The sequence below is a fragment of the Sinohyriopsis cumingii genome, chromosome 15 (assembly GCF_028554795.1).
Source record: "Sinohyriopsis cumingii isolate HCF-2022 chromosome 15, ASM2855479v2, whole genome shotgun sequence".
Taxonomy (NCBI): Eukaryota; Metazoa; Mollusca; class Bivalvia; order Unionida; family Unionidae; genus Sinohyriopsis; species Sinohyriopsis cumingii.
In genome coordinates, this window is record NC_142975.1 from 119,970,766 (window position 1) to 119,989,463 (window position 18,698).

Below are 18,698 nucleotides of genomic sequence, written 5' to 3' on the forward strand. Positions count from 1 at the left end.
TCTCATTTCAAGGTAAAAGTTACATAACATGCAAGTGAAAGCAGAAGCTGAGAGAATTCATTTATACTGGAATATTTCTGCAAGGGACTTAGTTCTACCTTATTTTTTGTAGGAACTGATACTTAAATCTACATGATCAATTGAATTCTAATTGGAAACATGGATACAAAAATGTTACATATGACATAATTAAAATTAAAATAAGTTCTGATCTTTGCTGTTTAATTATTTAGTTCAAGATCTTAAACCTAAATATTCCCTTAAAATTCTAAACATTTCCAAAACCTTATCTATCCTTTTAACATACTGTTTTAAAGTGCAAACAAAGATAAAAGAAAACTGAAAGTTGTATATTTGTAAAATCAACATAATGCAATTTCCTTGAAACATTCTATATTTTATAACCACCATATTTTGTTGTTCCTTTTTTGGGCAAGCTCAAATCACCCCAGGGCAAAATTAATTTACCAGTCAGATGCCCTGGGCAAGATGACTTTCATAAAATTTGTAAATTCATGCTACCTAATTCAAGTACTGTATGACATGTATAATACTATTATTATTGCATTATATAAAGTATAGTATAATGTTTAATAACATCAAGGTGTAACTGCCTAATTCATGTATTGTATGAAATGTGTAATAACATATGTAACCACCAAACTGAACTATTATATGATATGTAATAACATTATCCAATGAAACTATCCAATTCATGTACTGTATTATCCTATGCAACAACCTAACTGAAGTACTGTACAACATGAAATAACATTATGGTTGTAAATACCTCCTAATTGAAGTATTAAATAACATGTTCATAACATTATCTTGTGTAAATTCCTAAGTCAGGTATTTTGGGATCCCTAGTCCATATATCTTGCCATCTACAAATGCAAAAGACAAACCATTCCCTTATCACACATTTTAAATTTAAGACTTGCAATCAAATAATTAGATTCTGATGAACTGTATGAGAAATAATGAAATATTCATGTCAACCGATTGTAATTCAACATATGCATATAGAGTTGCAAAAATTTCAAAGAACACAATACCCCTAATAATAGTAGCTTACATATAAGTACACACACACACAATATATACATATATGTGTACATATACACATTTATTTTTTATATAAATATGGATTTAAAGGATTAATTATCAGAGATCAGATCCCATTGGGAATAAAAGCTCAGATCTCATCAGAAATACAAGAGATCATATCCCATCAGGAATACAAGAGATCAGATCCCATTGGGAAAAAAAGAGATCAGATCCCATCAGGAATACAAGCAATCACATCTCAACAGGAATATGAGAGATCATATCTCAACTGGAATACAGGAGATCAGATCCCATCAGGAATACAAGCAATCACATCTCAACAGGAATACAAGAGATCAGATCCCTACAGGAATACAAGAGACCAGATCCAATTAGGATTACAAAAGATCAGATCCCAACAGGAATACAAGAAATCAGATCCCATCAGGAATACACAAGATTAGATCCCAACAGCAATACAAGATATCAGATCCCATCAGAAATACAAGAGATCAGATCCCATCAGGAATAAGAGATCAGATCCCAACAGGAATACATGTATTGAAAGTGCTTAATCATGTCTAGTCAGACTGCAGGTTAGTAAGATGTGAATCGATAGATTTTCTTTATGTATAGTCAGATTCCAGGCCACAAAGACATGAATGGACAAAGCTTCATCATGTATAATATTTTTGTGAGGGCTGTTTGACATACAACTGGACTGCTTAATGTGGGACAGTCAGGTAAGGTTAGCAACATGTTTTCTGAACTGAAATATTTGGTGAAAGTAGGACCAGACTTATCCTAGGTTTTGATTCAATCCAAGCTGGTAGTGACATTGGTAACTATTTGATGATGACGTCGAATACTAATCAAATGCTGGATGTGAATATCAGAAGAGTAAAGTCAGGCATTTGTTTCAGCGCTAATAATCACAGCTCTGATATTAGCTCCCATGGACCAGAAGTATCTGAACTTGAATCTTAAGAATACAACCAATGAATGTTTTACATCATAAGCTTCTTGGCATTTTGTTGACAGCTTTCTTCATTCGGATGTACAAGTTAATAATGTTTGTAAATTGATTTCTTCAAGGAGCTTGTCAAATTTAAGAAATACCTCCCTCCTGATATCAGAATCATATATTTTGATGCATATATTCAACCAATGCTTGATTACTGTCTTAATCAAAAGTTAGATGGAAACTGACAACAGAACTGACATGTAAAGCTGTTTTAGTATATAAAACTGTAAATGGAAGTGCACCATAATATCTACAAGACATGTTTATCAAGATACACTGTAAGACAATATAAACAAGACATGTTTAGCCAGACACACTGCAAGACAATATCTTCAAGACATGTTTAGCCAGGTACAATGCAAGACAATATCTACAAGACATGTTCAGCCAGACACACTGCAAAACAATATCTACAAGACATGTTTAGCCAGGTACACTGCAAGACAATATCTTCAAGACATGTTTAGCCAGGTACACTGCAAGACAATATCTACAAGACATGTTTAACCAGGTACAATGCAAGACAATATCTACAAGACATGTTTAGCCAGGTACAATGCAAGACAATATCTACAAGACATGTTTAGCCAGACACACTGCAAGACAATATCTACAAGACATGTTTAGCCAGGTACAATGCAAGACAATATCTACAAGACCTGTTTAGCCAGGTACAATGCAAAACAATATCTACAAGACAGGTTTACCAGGTACAATGCAAGACAATATCTACAAGACCTGCTTAGCCAGGTACAATGCAAGACAATATCTACAAGACATGTTTAGCCAGGTACACTGCAAGACAATCTACAAGACAGGTTTAGCCAGGTACAATGCAAGACAATATCTATAAAACATATTTAGCCAGGTACACTGCAAGACAATATCTACAAGACATGTTTAGCCAGGTACAATGCAAGACAATATCTACAAGACCTGTTTAGCCAGGTACACTGCAAGACAATATCTACAAGACCTGTTTAGCCAGGTACAATGCAAGACAATATCTACAAGACATGTTTAGCCAGGTACAATGCAAGACAATATCTAAAAGACATGTTTAGCCAGGTACAATGCAAGACAATATCTACAAGACATGTTTAGCCAGGTACAATGCAAGACAATATCTACAAGACATATTTAGCCAGGTACACTGCAACACAATATCTGCAAGACCTGTTTAGCCAGGTACAATGCAAGATAATATCTAAAAGACATGTTTAGCCAGGTACAATGCAAGACAATATCTACAAGACATATTTAGCCAGGTACACTGCAAGACAATATCTGCAAGACATGTTTAGCCAGGTACAATGCAAGCCAATATCTACAAGACATGTTTAGCCAGGTACACTGCAAGACAATATCTACAATATCTGTTTGGCCAGGTACACTGCAAGACAATATCTGTTTGGCCAGGTACAATGCAAGACAATATTTACAAGACATGTTTAGCCAGGTACACTGCAAGACAATATCTGTTTGGCCAGGTACACTGCACCACAATATCTACATGAGATGTTTAGCCAGGTTCAATCTAGTTATGAACTGCACTCTGTTGAAGGTGGAAATCTCTTTGTCCCTTATCACAAACTACAGCAATTTAATAACAATTTTAGACTTTCTGGGTTTCTTGTCTGAAACCACTTGCATTTTACCGTAAAACAATCAAATTCTCCCAAAACTTTCATAACAATGCTTGAACACAATAAGAAATACATATTTTTTCAACTTTTCTTAAGGTTCATGTTGTGCACATATATATTGTAAAGAATTTGTCAAGGGAGAATAATTTTGTACTGAGTTATCTTTTATACATAAAGCATTATTATTATAATTATTATAAAAGAGTATCTAATGTAAATAATAATCTATCAAAGACCATCCCCTGCTGTCTGCTGACTGGAATATAAACTCTGGATGATACTGGGACACTTCAGTCACTAGTCTGATATGACAAATACAACAAACAGTCATCATTGGTCACTATTTATCAATAAAAAGACCACTGCCTGCTGTCCAGCAACTGAACAATTCTCTATACTGCAATGGCTCACTTTAGTCACTACTTTTACAGGACAATACAGCAGACAAGCTTCTCATCATTGTTCACTATTTACATCGGGACAGCAACATATTTATTGACACATGGATAGCAACAGGTTTATTGACACAGGGACAGCAACAGACTTATTGACACATGGACAGTGACAGATCATTGAAATTGATTAGCAATTACATGTCTTTAATGTATTTATATGTTTGTCACAGTCAACAGAGGTTGAGTGGCTGAATTGATGGAGTGGATTTAGTGCAAGGACAATTTTGATTATCCATGTAACATTACTGAATACAATAAAGATCGATTACAAATACAAATTATGACTCATTACATCATTGGTTATTTCATGTGCTGTTAGGTATACATTGACAGAATACAACAGTGGCTAATTGGAAACATGGGCAGAAAAAGAAAAAAGAAATCACATTCTGGTGAATCTAATATAAGGAGAATGGTTTTGACATACCTATATTAATACTGTTACAGTAAAGTATACTTCTGACTCAAAGAAGGCACTTTTATGTGGAGTAGTCCCACATTGATGTGATTTAGAATTTTCTATTACTGTCACAAGTATGCTTTGAAAAATAAAAGTATCATGGTACAGTAAAACCTGTCTTAAAAGACCACTGCTATGTCAAACCACCTGTCCTGAAAGACCATATTCTCAATGTAGATTTATTGATTATACAGTGGCATGACCTGTTATGAGAGACCACCTATCTTGAGAGACCATAATTTTGGGGCAGAAGGAGTGGTCTTTCAAGAGAAGGTATAATGTATACATTTTCAGGAAAGTGCCTTATATCTTTAAATGTAAAAAGCCCTTAGGTAAAGGACATAGAAAATGCTATATTCTTTCATTTTCTTTCTAAAATGTTTTTAATTTGGTCACATGGTCAACAACATGAATATGTTATATCTGGAATGCATTATAATGATGTGTGTTATAGCAGATGAGAGCTAAAGAACATGAAGAAACCAAGGAAATGCAAATAAAATACTCCATACTAACTACAGTGGCGAAGACTGTGACAAGAAGTCAACATTCCATGCTACTGTCAGAACTCTACTATGATGCAACTGTAAACCAGTTCTCAAGACAAATAATGATTTCTCAAACATTTAAAGATTTCTTATGCAAAGAATTTTATAAAACTATTATGATGAGACAACTAAACATAAATACTGCAAAGCAGTCTCACCCTGTTATCCTTGTATTGTTTTTTCAGTGACTCTAAATCTGTATCTCCAAACCTGGTTATGTCATGTTCCAGGGCACTGACCACAAACAGTGGCTGAAATTTCAAAAAACATGAGCATGACTTTCTCATTCCTAGATAAGATGTGTTACAAGGCATATATTGTGAACAATGGCTGAAATTTACCCAAACAAAATCAGCAAGAATCTCTCATTCACTGTCATGTCCCAGGGCAATGACCATGAACAGTGGCTGATTTACAAAACAATCAGCATGAAACTCTCATTCCTAAATCACAAACAGACTAAGATGGAGCATGGTCTAAGGCTTTGATTCTGCAAAAATGTTTCATATTTCATTGTCATAATAATATATTTTACTACAGTTTGTAAAATACTCATTGAAATCCTCATGTACACCATTTTTCAATTACAATCTCAAAAACCTCTTGTAAAGACAGTCACCTTTACTTCAATATTAATATTCAATTTTATCAGTACAGTTGCACACACACAAGCTCACACTCTCTAACTACAATTACCAAAAGCAGGCACATGAGGTATATCAGTTGGAACAGTGCTGTACATGTAATCCAAGAGTTTTGGGTTTGATACCTTCCCTTGCCACCCTGGTTCAAGAACATCTGTCATGGGAAAGCCATTAGGTCCCATGTCCTCTGCATAATATATCCAACAATGTGTTTAAAGTGCTGTTAAAAATCCACCACCAATCAACTAATAATTACCAACCTGATAACCTGCTATAGAAATGGACACTCGGCACTCAATAGGTGGATTGGCAATGTAGACTGTATTTGCAAAAGAGAAAATGACCAGCGGGAACCAGATGATGAAAATAATCAGCACCAGAAGCAGTCCACCAACACCATACTTGACCAATAGACTTCTAGGGTTGCCTCGTGGTGTAGGATAATTCTATTTAAAAAAAAGGATTTATAATTCATCTCAGTTTATGAACATGGAATTTTTCACTTTATTATATGTGGCTATTGCATGCTACATGACCTCTCCAAATGTACTATCAAATCTGCTGAAAACAAATTCCTGGAGCCTGGTCAGCACACTCAATTTGCACCTCTGCAGTCCTGTTTCAATACTAGGCTCTGAGATTGCAAGGGCAAGCAGTCACCAATACAAAGTCAGCAGTTTCTTCTGAATTGAATGGTTTCCTCAACCACTGAAAACCACATTGATGAATCATCTGAACCACTGAGAATATGTTATTATAAGCTGATAGCACAGCTGAGCCATCACAGCATGTTTATACAAGTTTGAAGAACTTGTGAATTTGATGTAAAATGCATACAAATGTAAGTTTAAGCAAACTTCAAGACACAGGGGAAAGTAATTCATTGTAACCAAATTTTATGAAAAAGATGGGGGAAAAAAAAAACAAGGTTTACAATTCACTCAATGGTTGCTGTATCCAACAAAAGCACTGTCAATGGCACATGCAGTGTTTAAAAGATTTATAGACAGGCATAGGGCATCATTTACTCTGGAGACATTGGCAATTACACATCTGCCCCATGTTTAAAAGTCCTCTAGGTAGGCTCTAGCAAGGCATCACTGACTGGAGATAATGACAATTATACACTTGCTCCATGTTTAAAAGTCCTCTAGGTAGATACCAACAGGGCATCACTGACTGGAGATAATGACAATTATACACTTGCCCCATGTTTAAAAGTCCTCTAGGTAGGCTCTAGCAAGGCATCATCGACTCTGGAGATTACTGACCATTGAGTATCAAAAACCTGGGCTTTTTGGTAGAGATATGCAGTCTTGAATTTAAATTTAGTACTATTTTCTAATTAAACTTACCATTGCTATGACATATGACCTTTACACGCCAGAATCAAAAGGTTTCTTTCTTACCTTAAATGCAAGCCCTTCACAAATATTTGGTCAGGAAGCTTGATCTAAAACAAAACTTTTTCTCCAAAACACATTAACTATTGCTCACAATTGCCCTAACTTATTTTTTAAGCTTCTACTTTGTACTAAATGAAAATACTGCTAATCTTACACGTAATATGACCTAAATGGTGTCCATTTTGAAAGTCTCATTACTGTTCAAGAAAGTCACAGATGGTTTTAACACTCAGCAGCTGAGAAGGAGATACCTTTGATTCCTGAATTCTGCCAGTAGAACATCTGTCCCTTTGTGGGACTCTGTCTTCACACAAGAATATCAAAATATTGCAGCAAACAGCTTTACTTTTCAAAATCTTGCATTTTGGATATTGTAAAAAAAATCAAAATCTTAATCAAAATTTTGTAAACGCATTTAAAATATTGAAAACTTGCTGTAATTATTTAAAACTTCTAAACAGGTAACCTTAATATGAATAAAACTATGTCTACCAAGTCACACATCTACAACAATGGTTTTCCTAAACTCTGTGAAAGGGTTTTGTAAATAAAAGTCCCCCACCCCTAAAGTGTAAAAGGTGTACAAGATTGAAATATTGTGTAATGGCCTGAAAATCTAATCAGGTCATCTTCTCACAATTATAATAAAGAATATTATATTTCATGGCTCTAATTCCTATAGTTTTAGTGCCATCGACTACCATGGATTCAGACTGGATATAGAGATTGAATAGTCAGACTGCTATCACAATGGAGGCATAATCACACTGGAAAATATGACTGAATACAAATTAAAACTGATTGCTAAGGGTTGGGGGACAATGTTACTTCTGTATTTGTGTGAATGTCATTAGATGTGGGAAAAAAACAGCACATAACCACTTCTGATGTCCTCCAGCATTTTAGAACATAGACGTTTGCATAAATGTCTTCCATCTGTAACCAGCTTCCAATAGCCATCGTGGTATCTGTCCAGATCCAGTCCATCAGGGAACGTAATTCCAACAGGAAAGGGATGGCTAGGAATCTGAGTGGAGGAGAAAAGTAAATATAGATAATAGACAAATTACTGCTGAAAGTAAAAACGGAACAGAAGCTACATGTTAAAAGGTATTTATGTAAAAGAAAAATATTTTAAAATAATTTAAACTTAAAAAAATAAATAGCATATGAAAGTATAAAATAAAACATACTGAAATCCTGAACAAACAATTTGTACACTTTATCATATTAGTAGATCATATAATCAAACCCCATGTCCTGTCATGCAAAATAAACCAAAAATTTAATATACTGGACTTCCTGTTTTTCTTTATCTTCTCTTATTTTCCATTGGAACCAAGCTCATCCAAATAATTATTTGACATAAAATGCAAAATAACTACAAAACACAAAAAGAGCATTAAATTCTGCTGTACTTGTCACCTGTATAAAACAGAACTACCTAGATCAAAGTGTGTTGTGATGTGATTTGCAATGTGGCAGTTTATAGTGATGTCTAGCATTGGGGCATCATGCCCCAGACATGTAGCATGATGTCCCAGCCAGTCACATTATCCTGACACCAAGCTGACCATTAACCTCTTAAGGCTGAACGCCAAGTGAGGCAGCTGTTAGTACCATTTTTATAAGTCTCTGGTATGACTCAGCCGGGGAATGAACTCACAACCTCCTGCATCTGAGGCAGATGCTCTAACCACTAGGCCACCAGAATGATTTAGATCAAAGTCAGGTGAAATGAATATTATTGGTTGACCAAGTCTTATGCTTAAAACTGCAACTTTCTGCAAGCCTCACAGGTGACATTTTCAGTCAGAAATGACAGCAAAATGATTTTACACATGTGGATTAAATCCTGGCCAGATGTCAAACTAGACTTTACTTGAATACTGGCCTAGAATGCATACACTAAAATTTTTGCATCCCATGACCCCAAGTTTGCACAAAGATACACTGGCTGAGTCATGAAGTTTGCACAATGATACACTGAAAGATACGCTGGTTTAGTCACGAAGTTTGCACATGATACACTGAAAGATACACTAGCTGAGTCACGAAGTTTGCACAATGATACACTGAAAGATACACTGGCTGAGTCCCCATGTTGGCATACCAATACACTAACAATAAGTAGCTGAGATGAAGTAAGATATTTAGCAAGTTTTAACTTATTGCTGGTCAAAATCTGCGTCCTCCAGTAAAGCTGGTACATATGCCTAAAAGCTTTAGGATTTAGCTTTTTTTTCAACATATCTGACTCCTCAAATGCAGCACAGGTTATTCTGGGTATAATGTGGAACTACACCTTTCCTCAAGTACCACTTTGTTTAAGCAATATGTAGCACACAATGTGCAGTGGACTGGTCATATGCTATACAAACTACAGATCCTGAAACTAAATATACCATGAACTAGGAAAGGATTAAGAACCAGACTAATACAGAAGCTAAATCTCTACATCATCTTTGTTAGACTTTACCTTTGTGAATGAGTAGGAATAAAGAAGGGTTACACTTTGTATAAAAAAATGTCAGTAAAAATAAAGATATTTTAAAAAAAGGACAAATTATGAAATTTATGTAAATTACTGAAAAAATAAAACTTTCACTTCACTCATCTTCATAAATTTGACCACAGCATTCTTTGACATATGAAATGTCTCTTTAACCCAGTTTTCATTTATCTTCTTAAACACTGAGCTCCACATCAAAGAGAACATAAGTGAATTGTATTTGCTATGGTCCTTCTTACAGTGAATAACTGACTTTGCCTTTCACACAGTGTGTAACTGATCTGTACCTCATGTCATGTGCAACTGATTTTACCCTTTATACAGTGTATAACTGATTTTACCCTTCATACATTAACTGATTTTGCCCTTTGTAGTGTACAAATGATTTTGCCCTTCATAGTGTGTAACTGAGCATGCCCTTCATACAGAGTGTACATGACTTTGCCCTTCATACAATGTGTACCTGAATTTGCAATTCATAGAGTGCATAACTGATTTTGCCCTTCATACAGTGTGCAAATGATTTTGCCCTTGTAGTGTGTACTGATTTTGCCCTTCATACAGTAACTGACTTTGCCCTTCATGTGGTGTGTAAATGATTTTGCCCTTCATACATTGTGTAACTGATTTTGCCCTTCACGCAGAGTGTAACTGATTTTGCCCTTCATGCAGTGTGTAACTGATTTTCCTTTCATGCAGTGTGAAACTGATTTTCCCCTTCATGCAGTAACTGATTTTGCCCTTCTTGCAGTGTGTAACTGATTTTGCCCTTCATATAGTGTGCAACTGATTTTTAGCTTCATGCAGTGTGTAACTGATTTTGCCCTTCATGCCGTGTGTAACTGATTTTCCTTTCATTTGTGGTGTGTAACGGATTTTGACCTTCATGCAGAGTGTAACTAATTTTGCCTTTCATGCAGTGTGTAACTGATTTTCCTTTCATGCAGTGTGAAACTGATTTTGCCCTTCATGCAGTGTGTAACTGATTTTCCTTTCAAGTGGTGTGTAACTGATTTTGCCCTTCATGCAGAGTGTAACTGATTTTGCCCTTCATGCAGTGTGTAACTGATTTTCCTTTCATGCAGTGTGTAACTGATTTTGACCTTCATGCAGAGTGTAACTGATTTTGCCCTTCATACAATGTGTAACTGATTTTGTCCTTCATGCAGTGTGAAACTGATTTTGCCCTTCATGCAGTGTGCAACTGATTCTGACCTTCATGCAGAGTGTAACTGATTTTGCCCTTCATGCAGTGTGTAACTGATTTTCCTTTCATGCAGTGTGAAACTGATTTTGCCCCTCATGTAGTGTGTAACTGATTTTCCTTTCATGTGGTGTGTAACTGATTTTGACCTTCATCCAGTGTAAACTGATTTTGCCCTTCATACAATGTGTAACTGATTTTGTCCTTCATGCAGTGTGTAGTGATTCCGCCCTTCATATAGTGTGTTAACTTGATTTTGCCTTTTATGTGGTGTGTAGTGATTTTGTTATTCATGCAGTGTGTACTACTTTTGACCTTCATATAGTGTAACTGATTTTGCCCTTCATGCAGTGCAACTGATTTTGAACAAAATAGTTCAGAAAAAAAAGAATACATTTTTTAAAAAGTAGGAAACAATAGTGAATGAAACTGAAAAAGTAGGAAAAAGGGATGCAGGAAAGAATGCCACATGTATACTACCATAAATCGGACAAATGATCAGCACCAAGGCAAAAGTTGGAGATAAAATATGAAATAATAAAATAATAATGTAATTAACATTTTGTGATTGGTAATTTGTAAACAATTCCCATTTCAAGAAAAATTATAGAAAATTATAAAAAATGAAACTGAAAAATTTCAATGCAACCTGCAACATTCCTATCTTTTTTGTGTCTTATGGCTTTAATATGGGATTCTTTTTCGTCCAGATGATGTATTTTGTGTCATATGGCTTTAAGATGGGATTCTTTTTCATCCAGATGATGTATTTTGTGTCATATGACTTTAAGATAGGATTCTTTTTCATCCAGATGATGTATTTTGTGTCATATGACTTTAAGATAGGATTCTTTTTCATCCAGATGATGTATTTTTTGCCATATGACTTTAAGATGGGATTCTTTTTCATCCAGATGATTTATTTTGTGTCATATGACTTTAAGATGGGATTCTTTTTCATCCAGATGATGTATTTTGTGTCCATAATACAAAATTTTGTATTAATACAACCTCTCCCAGACAACCTCAATTATTTTTTCTCTCCCTCTCAAGAAAATATAAATTCCAACAATCTAATAACACAATAGAAACAACCACCTGCTCAAACCCAGCATCTTTTTATTTGATACAGTTGCTTTGATTGGCTCAAACCCAGTTAACTCACACATTCATAATAACTTGAATGGCTCCCATGGCGATCTCTACATCTGATACAGGAAACTCCTGGTTAGCCCTCTCTCTCTCTTCCTTTCAAAATTGACGTATGGTCCCATGAATTTAATAACAACACTCTCCTGACCCTAAAAAGTTGTGGAATTTACTAAAGTTCATTTCTGCCACCATTTCTTTTTTGCTGAATACTGTAATCATCTCAGATATTCTTGAGAAACTCTAACACACCAAATTTTTTACAAAACTATTTTCTTGCGTTCAGTTAACATTTAAGTTAAGGTTTGTACAATATGAAATCTTTCTCTTTGTCTTTGACCCTGAACCAGATATAACTGAACTCATTTCAGATACTGTCAAGAGATATCCACTTGCTACATTTCTTTGTTTTATTGTTTGGGAGGGGGAGAGAAGAAAGTTATAAAATGGCATCATTTTAAAATATTTTCAAGTATATACCCAAAGCTTAATACAAATTCATTCGTAATACACAGATAAAAGCAGAGTCATGTCTAACCTTGAATTTAATGTTGGAGTGCTGAGCATCAACTTAAAAATTAATTACTGTATTTACAAGCCACTTTGTCAATAAGCTCAATGGAGTACAAAAATGCAAGCACTGAAATTGTTCACAATAGCATGAACAAGTTGGTTGTCAGATCAGCACCATTTTCATTAAGAACAAAATGCATACTGAAAATGTGTTTTACTGAAAACCTAATGTTGGTGCCACCATCATGTAGAGAATAGCAATGATAACAATATTTTATGGCTGCCATTTTGGATGTCAGTGTAATTCAGTTTGCCAGCTTCAAACACCCAGTCAACACATCATAAGACAATGGTTGCCATGTCACTGGCATTAAGGACTCCCCTTTAAAATCTGTCTGGCCATTCAATAACCTTTCACTGAAAGTCACTAATTTGCTTCAATGATGACTACTAAACTGATTTGCAAGGTCCCAATGTGTTCAATATATGGAGATTACATTGTACTTACAACATGATTGAATAACATTTCATCCCCTGATTACTTACCCCTTGAACAAAATCAGATTGAGATAGTTGTATTTCTTGGTGAGGAAATTTCCCAGAATTCTAGTTGGGTAACCACATCGAATTTGATAGGCAGACAGCCCAAAATAAACACACTTCACAAAGTACCAAAGTTGGGCAGGAGTATTCTCTGTAAATTTTCTGAAACAGAAGATATTAATATTGCACGAATATTTTTGAATAAACAGGAAGGCATATATGCTAAGTCTTGACATAAGAAATAGCTAAAAACATTTTCTCTGTTATCAGCCATAATTTTAAATACCTTTCCAAAATTATATTCCACTGTCTAAAATCTCTATCCCAACTGTTAACACTCAATGTTGCTACAAAAAAAACATGTTGAAAATAAAAAACAAACAGCACCTAAAGCTCACATATCCCCATGGTCCACTGCATAGCATGGACTCACTGGAGTCCACTAAGACCGAACCAACAGACTGTCATCATCCTGCTCATGCCTCTGAAAGGCAGGACTTTATGACCTTGTGTTTCTCTGTTGGACAGGGGAGTGGGCAGTAGGGGTAACATCATATAATACCTTGAGTAATGTGATGGTACTGCCCCTAGTAACAGATTTAGCAGAAAGATGAAAATACTTCCCAACCTTCCTCAAGAGTCTTGGGGAAGAAGACCACCCCCTCCTCCCACTATGTGTTCCTATAAACAGATGATGTTAGTCTGTGACTCACAACATCAGCACTGCTGTCAGCATGAAGCCCTTGTGCCTAAGGTGTCATAAATGGGAAGAATGATTTATTCTACTTAATGGCTGCCCCAACATCTAATAAGGACAGAGTAGGATTATATGGAAGGACAAGGGTGCCAATTCAAACCCCTTCCCTAGTCTGGCATATGTACACATATTCTGTCCCCAATGAGGCTGATCAGTAGCCCAGCAGTGTCACTGTACTGAAATAGCTCCAATGACCAGTGACCAGTACTTGTAGACTGGTGCCTGGTACCTTGTAAATAGCACAAAAACATTCTGGACATGAAGGGAAAGACGATGCCAAACCCTGAAGTTGTACACATCCAAAAATAATTTAATCATCAAATTGGGGCAGGTATGACCTACCCTACTGCATAAGGGAAAGGGTAACATAAAACTTGGGTACTGCAAAAACAAACAAAAAGAAGAACAAAAATGCCTCAAAAACTCACGAGAGAGCTTATTCTGTGAAAATATACATGCAACTTGAGGGTGTAAACAATAAAACTACACAGAAACATACCTAGAACACCTTAAGTGACAAAAGAAAAGGCAAATTTTGGAAAAGCAATACTGATTTCAATTGACAGACTGGTCAGTCATCTTTCTTTCTGGACTTCTATAACTTTTCATCAAATGAGAGGACATAATTTCCATCCCAGAAAAGTAATCAATGCAATAGCAACAAATATTGTTATCAATGAAAATAAAATTAGTATTTTAATGCCTTGCAATTATCTAACAATTAAACAATCACCTGTAGTCTCACATTAACAGATCTGACAATCTAAGAAACATTAAATATTTCTTGCTAAGAAAACACAAATGTTTTCTGAGATAATTAGATACCCATGCATGACTGGCTGAAGCAAATTCTATCCCCGTTTAATTACCAACACAGCGGCTTGTATAGTTGCTCACAATAACCTAACAGCTAAATATGTACCATATATTTATATTGTTATATTTATACTGTAACATCTATATTTATAGGTGAATAATACATGTACCATTTATATATTTATACTTATATTTATACTGTTACATGTATATTTATAGGTAAATAAGCAATAAATGTACCATTTATTTATATTGTTATATTTATATTTATATTGTTACATGTATATTTATAGGTAAATAAGTAATGTACTTTTATTTATATTGTTACATGTATATTTATATTGTTAAACACATATTTGTATCGTTATGTTTATATTTATATTGTTACATGTATACTGGAAAACACATGCTGACTTCTTCAAAATGAGGAGCCAGATCTCCTTAGACCTGTCAGAAAACATCCATCCTGAATAAAAATACTGCAGAACATTGTAGGAAAATTACATGGCATTAAAATATTATTTAGGTGAATAATATTTGGTATCTCAACATAGATTTACATCTATATCCCCCACCACACAAAAATACCTGCTATATTATAGAATTATTTACATCTAAGTCCTCTGCCACACCAAAATGCATGCTAGAATATAGAATTATTTACTGAAGATTTTATGTAATGCAGTTTGTATGCATCAAATTTTTTAAAAAAAGGACAGGCATTATGAGTTTCAGTGTAAATGGTAGATGATGAACAGACATATGGAAAATAATGTTAAAAATACTGAAAATGAATTATTGTGAGCAGTTCATCTACATAAGTAGTCTCATGTGTACTAAATGTCACAGACATCATAATTGTTTTGGAGTTTTGCAATGGAAAAAAAATTTGGATAATGGATGGATGGATGGAAGAATGCACAAGAACATAAAACAGCGATATTATAGTGCTGATCAAAGCAAACACACATTTGTAGTACTTCTCTATTACATGTCCCAAATCTGAGATATCTGGACAATTTGTCAGTATGTTTCCCAAGTCTGAGATATCTTGATGACTTGTCTATTGTGTCCCAAATTTGAGATATCTGGACTACCTGTCTATTATGTATCCTAAATTTGAGATATCCTGACTACCTGTTTATGTCCAAAGTTTGAGATTTGGACAACTTGACTATCATGTGTCCCAAGTTTGAGATATCTGGACTACTTGACTATTATGTGTTCCAAGTTTGAGATATCAGAACTATTAGTCTATATCAGTTATATCACCCATTCATTACAAACTGGGGGAATGAGTAGAATAAAAGCACACAAAAGACACACACATACTTTGTTTCTTCTAAATGTGCTGCATTAACAAATGCTTGACAGTGCTACTGTACCTGCCAGTGATTGCAGGAAGGGCAAAGAAAACCCAGATATGGATGACAATTACAAGGAAAATCTGGAAGATGAATTTTCCCAGGACATTTTTCCGAAGATAAAGGGCACGGTCCACAATGATCAGCACAAATTGTAACACCAGCATCAAAAGGAATGGAACTGGCACCTGTAGGAAAATGTAAGGAGAAATTTTTTACATACCCTTATTTATGACTTTAACTGACAACATTTCATCATGTCATACTATCATACCGTATTACCAATGTACAATTCATTCTATCATATAATATTACCAATGTACAACTCATTCTGTCATAGAGTCAATGTACAATTCATTCTATCATATCATACAGTATTACCAATGTATAAATCATTCTATCCTATCATACAGTATTACCGATGTACAATTCATTCTATTATACAGTATTACCAATGTACAATTCATTCTATTATACAGTATTACCAATATACAATTCGCTCTATCATACAGTATTAAAAATGCACATGATATCATGTCATTCTATCATACAGTATTACCAATGCACATCATATCATATCATTCTATCATACAGTATTACCGATGCACATCATATCATGTCATTCTATCATACAGTATTACCGATGCACATCATATCTTGTCATTCTATCATACAGTATTACCAATGTACAATTCATTCTATCATACAGCATTACCAATGTACGATTCATTCTATCATTCAGTATTACCAATGCATATGATATCATGTCATTCTATCATACAGTATTACTGATGCATATGATATCATGCCATTCTATCATACAGTATTACCGATGCATATGATATCATGTCATTCTATCATACAGTATTACCTATGCACATCATATCATGTCATTCTATCATAAAGTATTACCAATGCACATCATACCATGTCATTCTATCATACAGTATTACTGATGCACATCATGTCATTCTATCATACATTATTACCAATGCACATCATATCATCTCATGCTATCATACACTATTACCAATGCATATGATTCCATGTCATTCTATCATACAGTATTACCAATGCATGATTCCATGTCATTCTATCATGCAGTATTATCGATGCATATAATACCGTCATTCTATCATACAGTATTACCAATGCATATAATACCATGTCATTCTATCATACAGTATTACCGATGCATATAATACCATGTCATTCTATCATACAGTATTACCGATGCACATCATGTCATTCTATCATACAGTATTACCAATGCATATGATTCCATGTCATTCTATCATACAGTATTAGTATTATCGATGCATATAATACCGTCATTCTATCATACAGTATTACCAATGCATATAATACCATGTCATTCTATCATACAGTATTACCGATGCATATGATACCGCCATTCTATCATACAGTATTACCGATGTATATAATGCCATGTCATTCTATCATACAGTATTACTGATGTATATAATACCATGTCATTCTATCATACAGTATTACCGATGTATATAATGCCATGTCATTCTATCATACAGTATTACTGATGTATATAATACCATGTCATTCTATCATACAGTATTACCAATGTATATAATACCATGTCATTCTATCATACAGCATTACCAATGTACGATTCATTCTATCATTCAGTATTACCAATGTATATAATACCATGTCATTCTATCATACAGGATTACCGATGCATATGATACCATGTCATTCTATCATACAGTATTACTGATGCATAATATGTCATACAAAAAAATAGCATATAGGCTGAGTTATCTGAATAATCTTCTAAACCTACCTATTAAATTACTAAGTCAGTTATCAGTGTACAACAATTTTTTTATTTAGCAAGTCTAGAGCTGATCACTCCTTGTGTAATGTGTGGTGATCTTGCCTCAAATTATTTGTGCCTGGAAGTGTTAGGATTCTTGCAAGATTACACTGTGTCTGCAAAGCCTCAGGACACTGACAAGATTAAATTGTGTCTGCAAGTGTTAGGACACTGACAAGATTATATTAGTCCAGAAGTGTCAGCAGGTGTTGGGGCACTGACATGAGTATACAGTGTCTGCAAGTGTTGGGACAGTGACAAGGGTATATTGTGTCTGGAAGTCTTAGGACACTGACAAGATGATATTATGTCAGGAAGTCTTAGGACACTGACAAGATTATATTGTGTCTGCAAGTGTTGGGACACGGACAAAATTATATTGTGTCTGCAAGTGTTGGACACTGACAAAATTATATTGTGTTTGCAAGTGTTGGGACACTGACAAGAGTATACTGTGTCTGCAAGTGTTAGGACACTGACAAGATTGTATTGTGTCTGGAAATCTTAGGAGACTGACAAGATTATATTGTGTCTGGAAGTGTTTGAACACTAACAAGAGTATCTTGTGTCTGGAAGTGTTGGGACACTGACAAAATTATATTGTGCCTGGGAAGTCTTAGAACACTGACAAGAGTATATTGTGTCTGGAAGTGTTGGGACACTGACAAGATTATAATGTGTCTGGAAGTCTTAGGACACTGACAAGAGTCTATTGTGTCTGGAAGTGTTGGAACACTGACAAGATTATACTG

General features: G+C 34.8%; 1 protein-coding gene across 11 annotated transcripts in view; it reads right to left on the reverse strand.

Annotated features, from left to right (window-relative positions):
• LOC149782598 (piezo-type mechanosensitive ion channel component 2-like) overlaps positions 1 to 18,698 on the reverse strand; it is a 263,620-nt gene that overhangs the window by 28,675 nt on the left and 216,247 nt on the right. For all 11 annotated transcript variants that reach the window (XM_089934052.1, XM_089934060.1, XM_089934057.1 and 8 more), the window contains 5 exons: positions 16,113 to 16,279; positions 13,158 to 13,316; positions 8,113 to 8,260; positions 6,088 to 6,273; positions 5,342 to 5,434 (listed from right to left, as the gene is read on the reverse strand). In XM_089934052.1, coding sequence (XP_089790178.1) covers positions 5,342 to 5,434; positions 6,088 to 6,273; positions 8,113 to 8,260; positions 13,158 to 13,316; positions 16,113 to 16,279 — 753 coding nt within the window. The remainder of the gene's footprint in view (positions 1 to 5,341; positions 5,435 to 6,087; positions 6,274 to 8,112; positions 8,261 to 13,157; positions 13,317 to 16,112; positions 16,280 to 18,698) is intronic.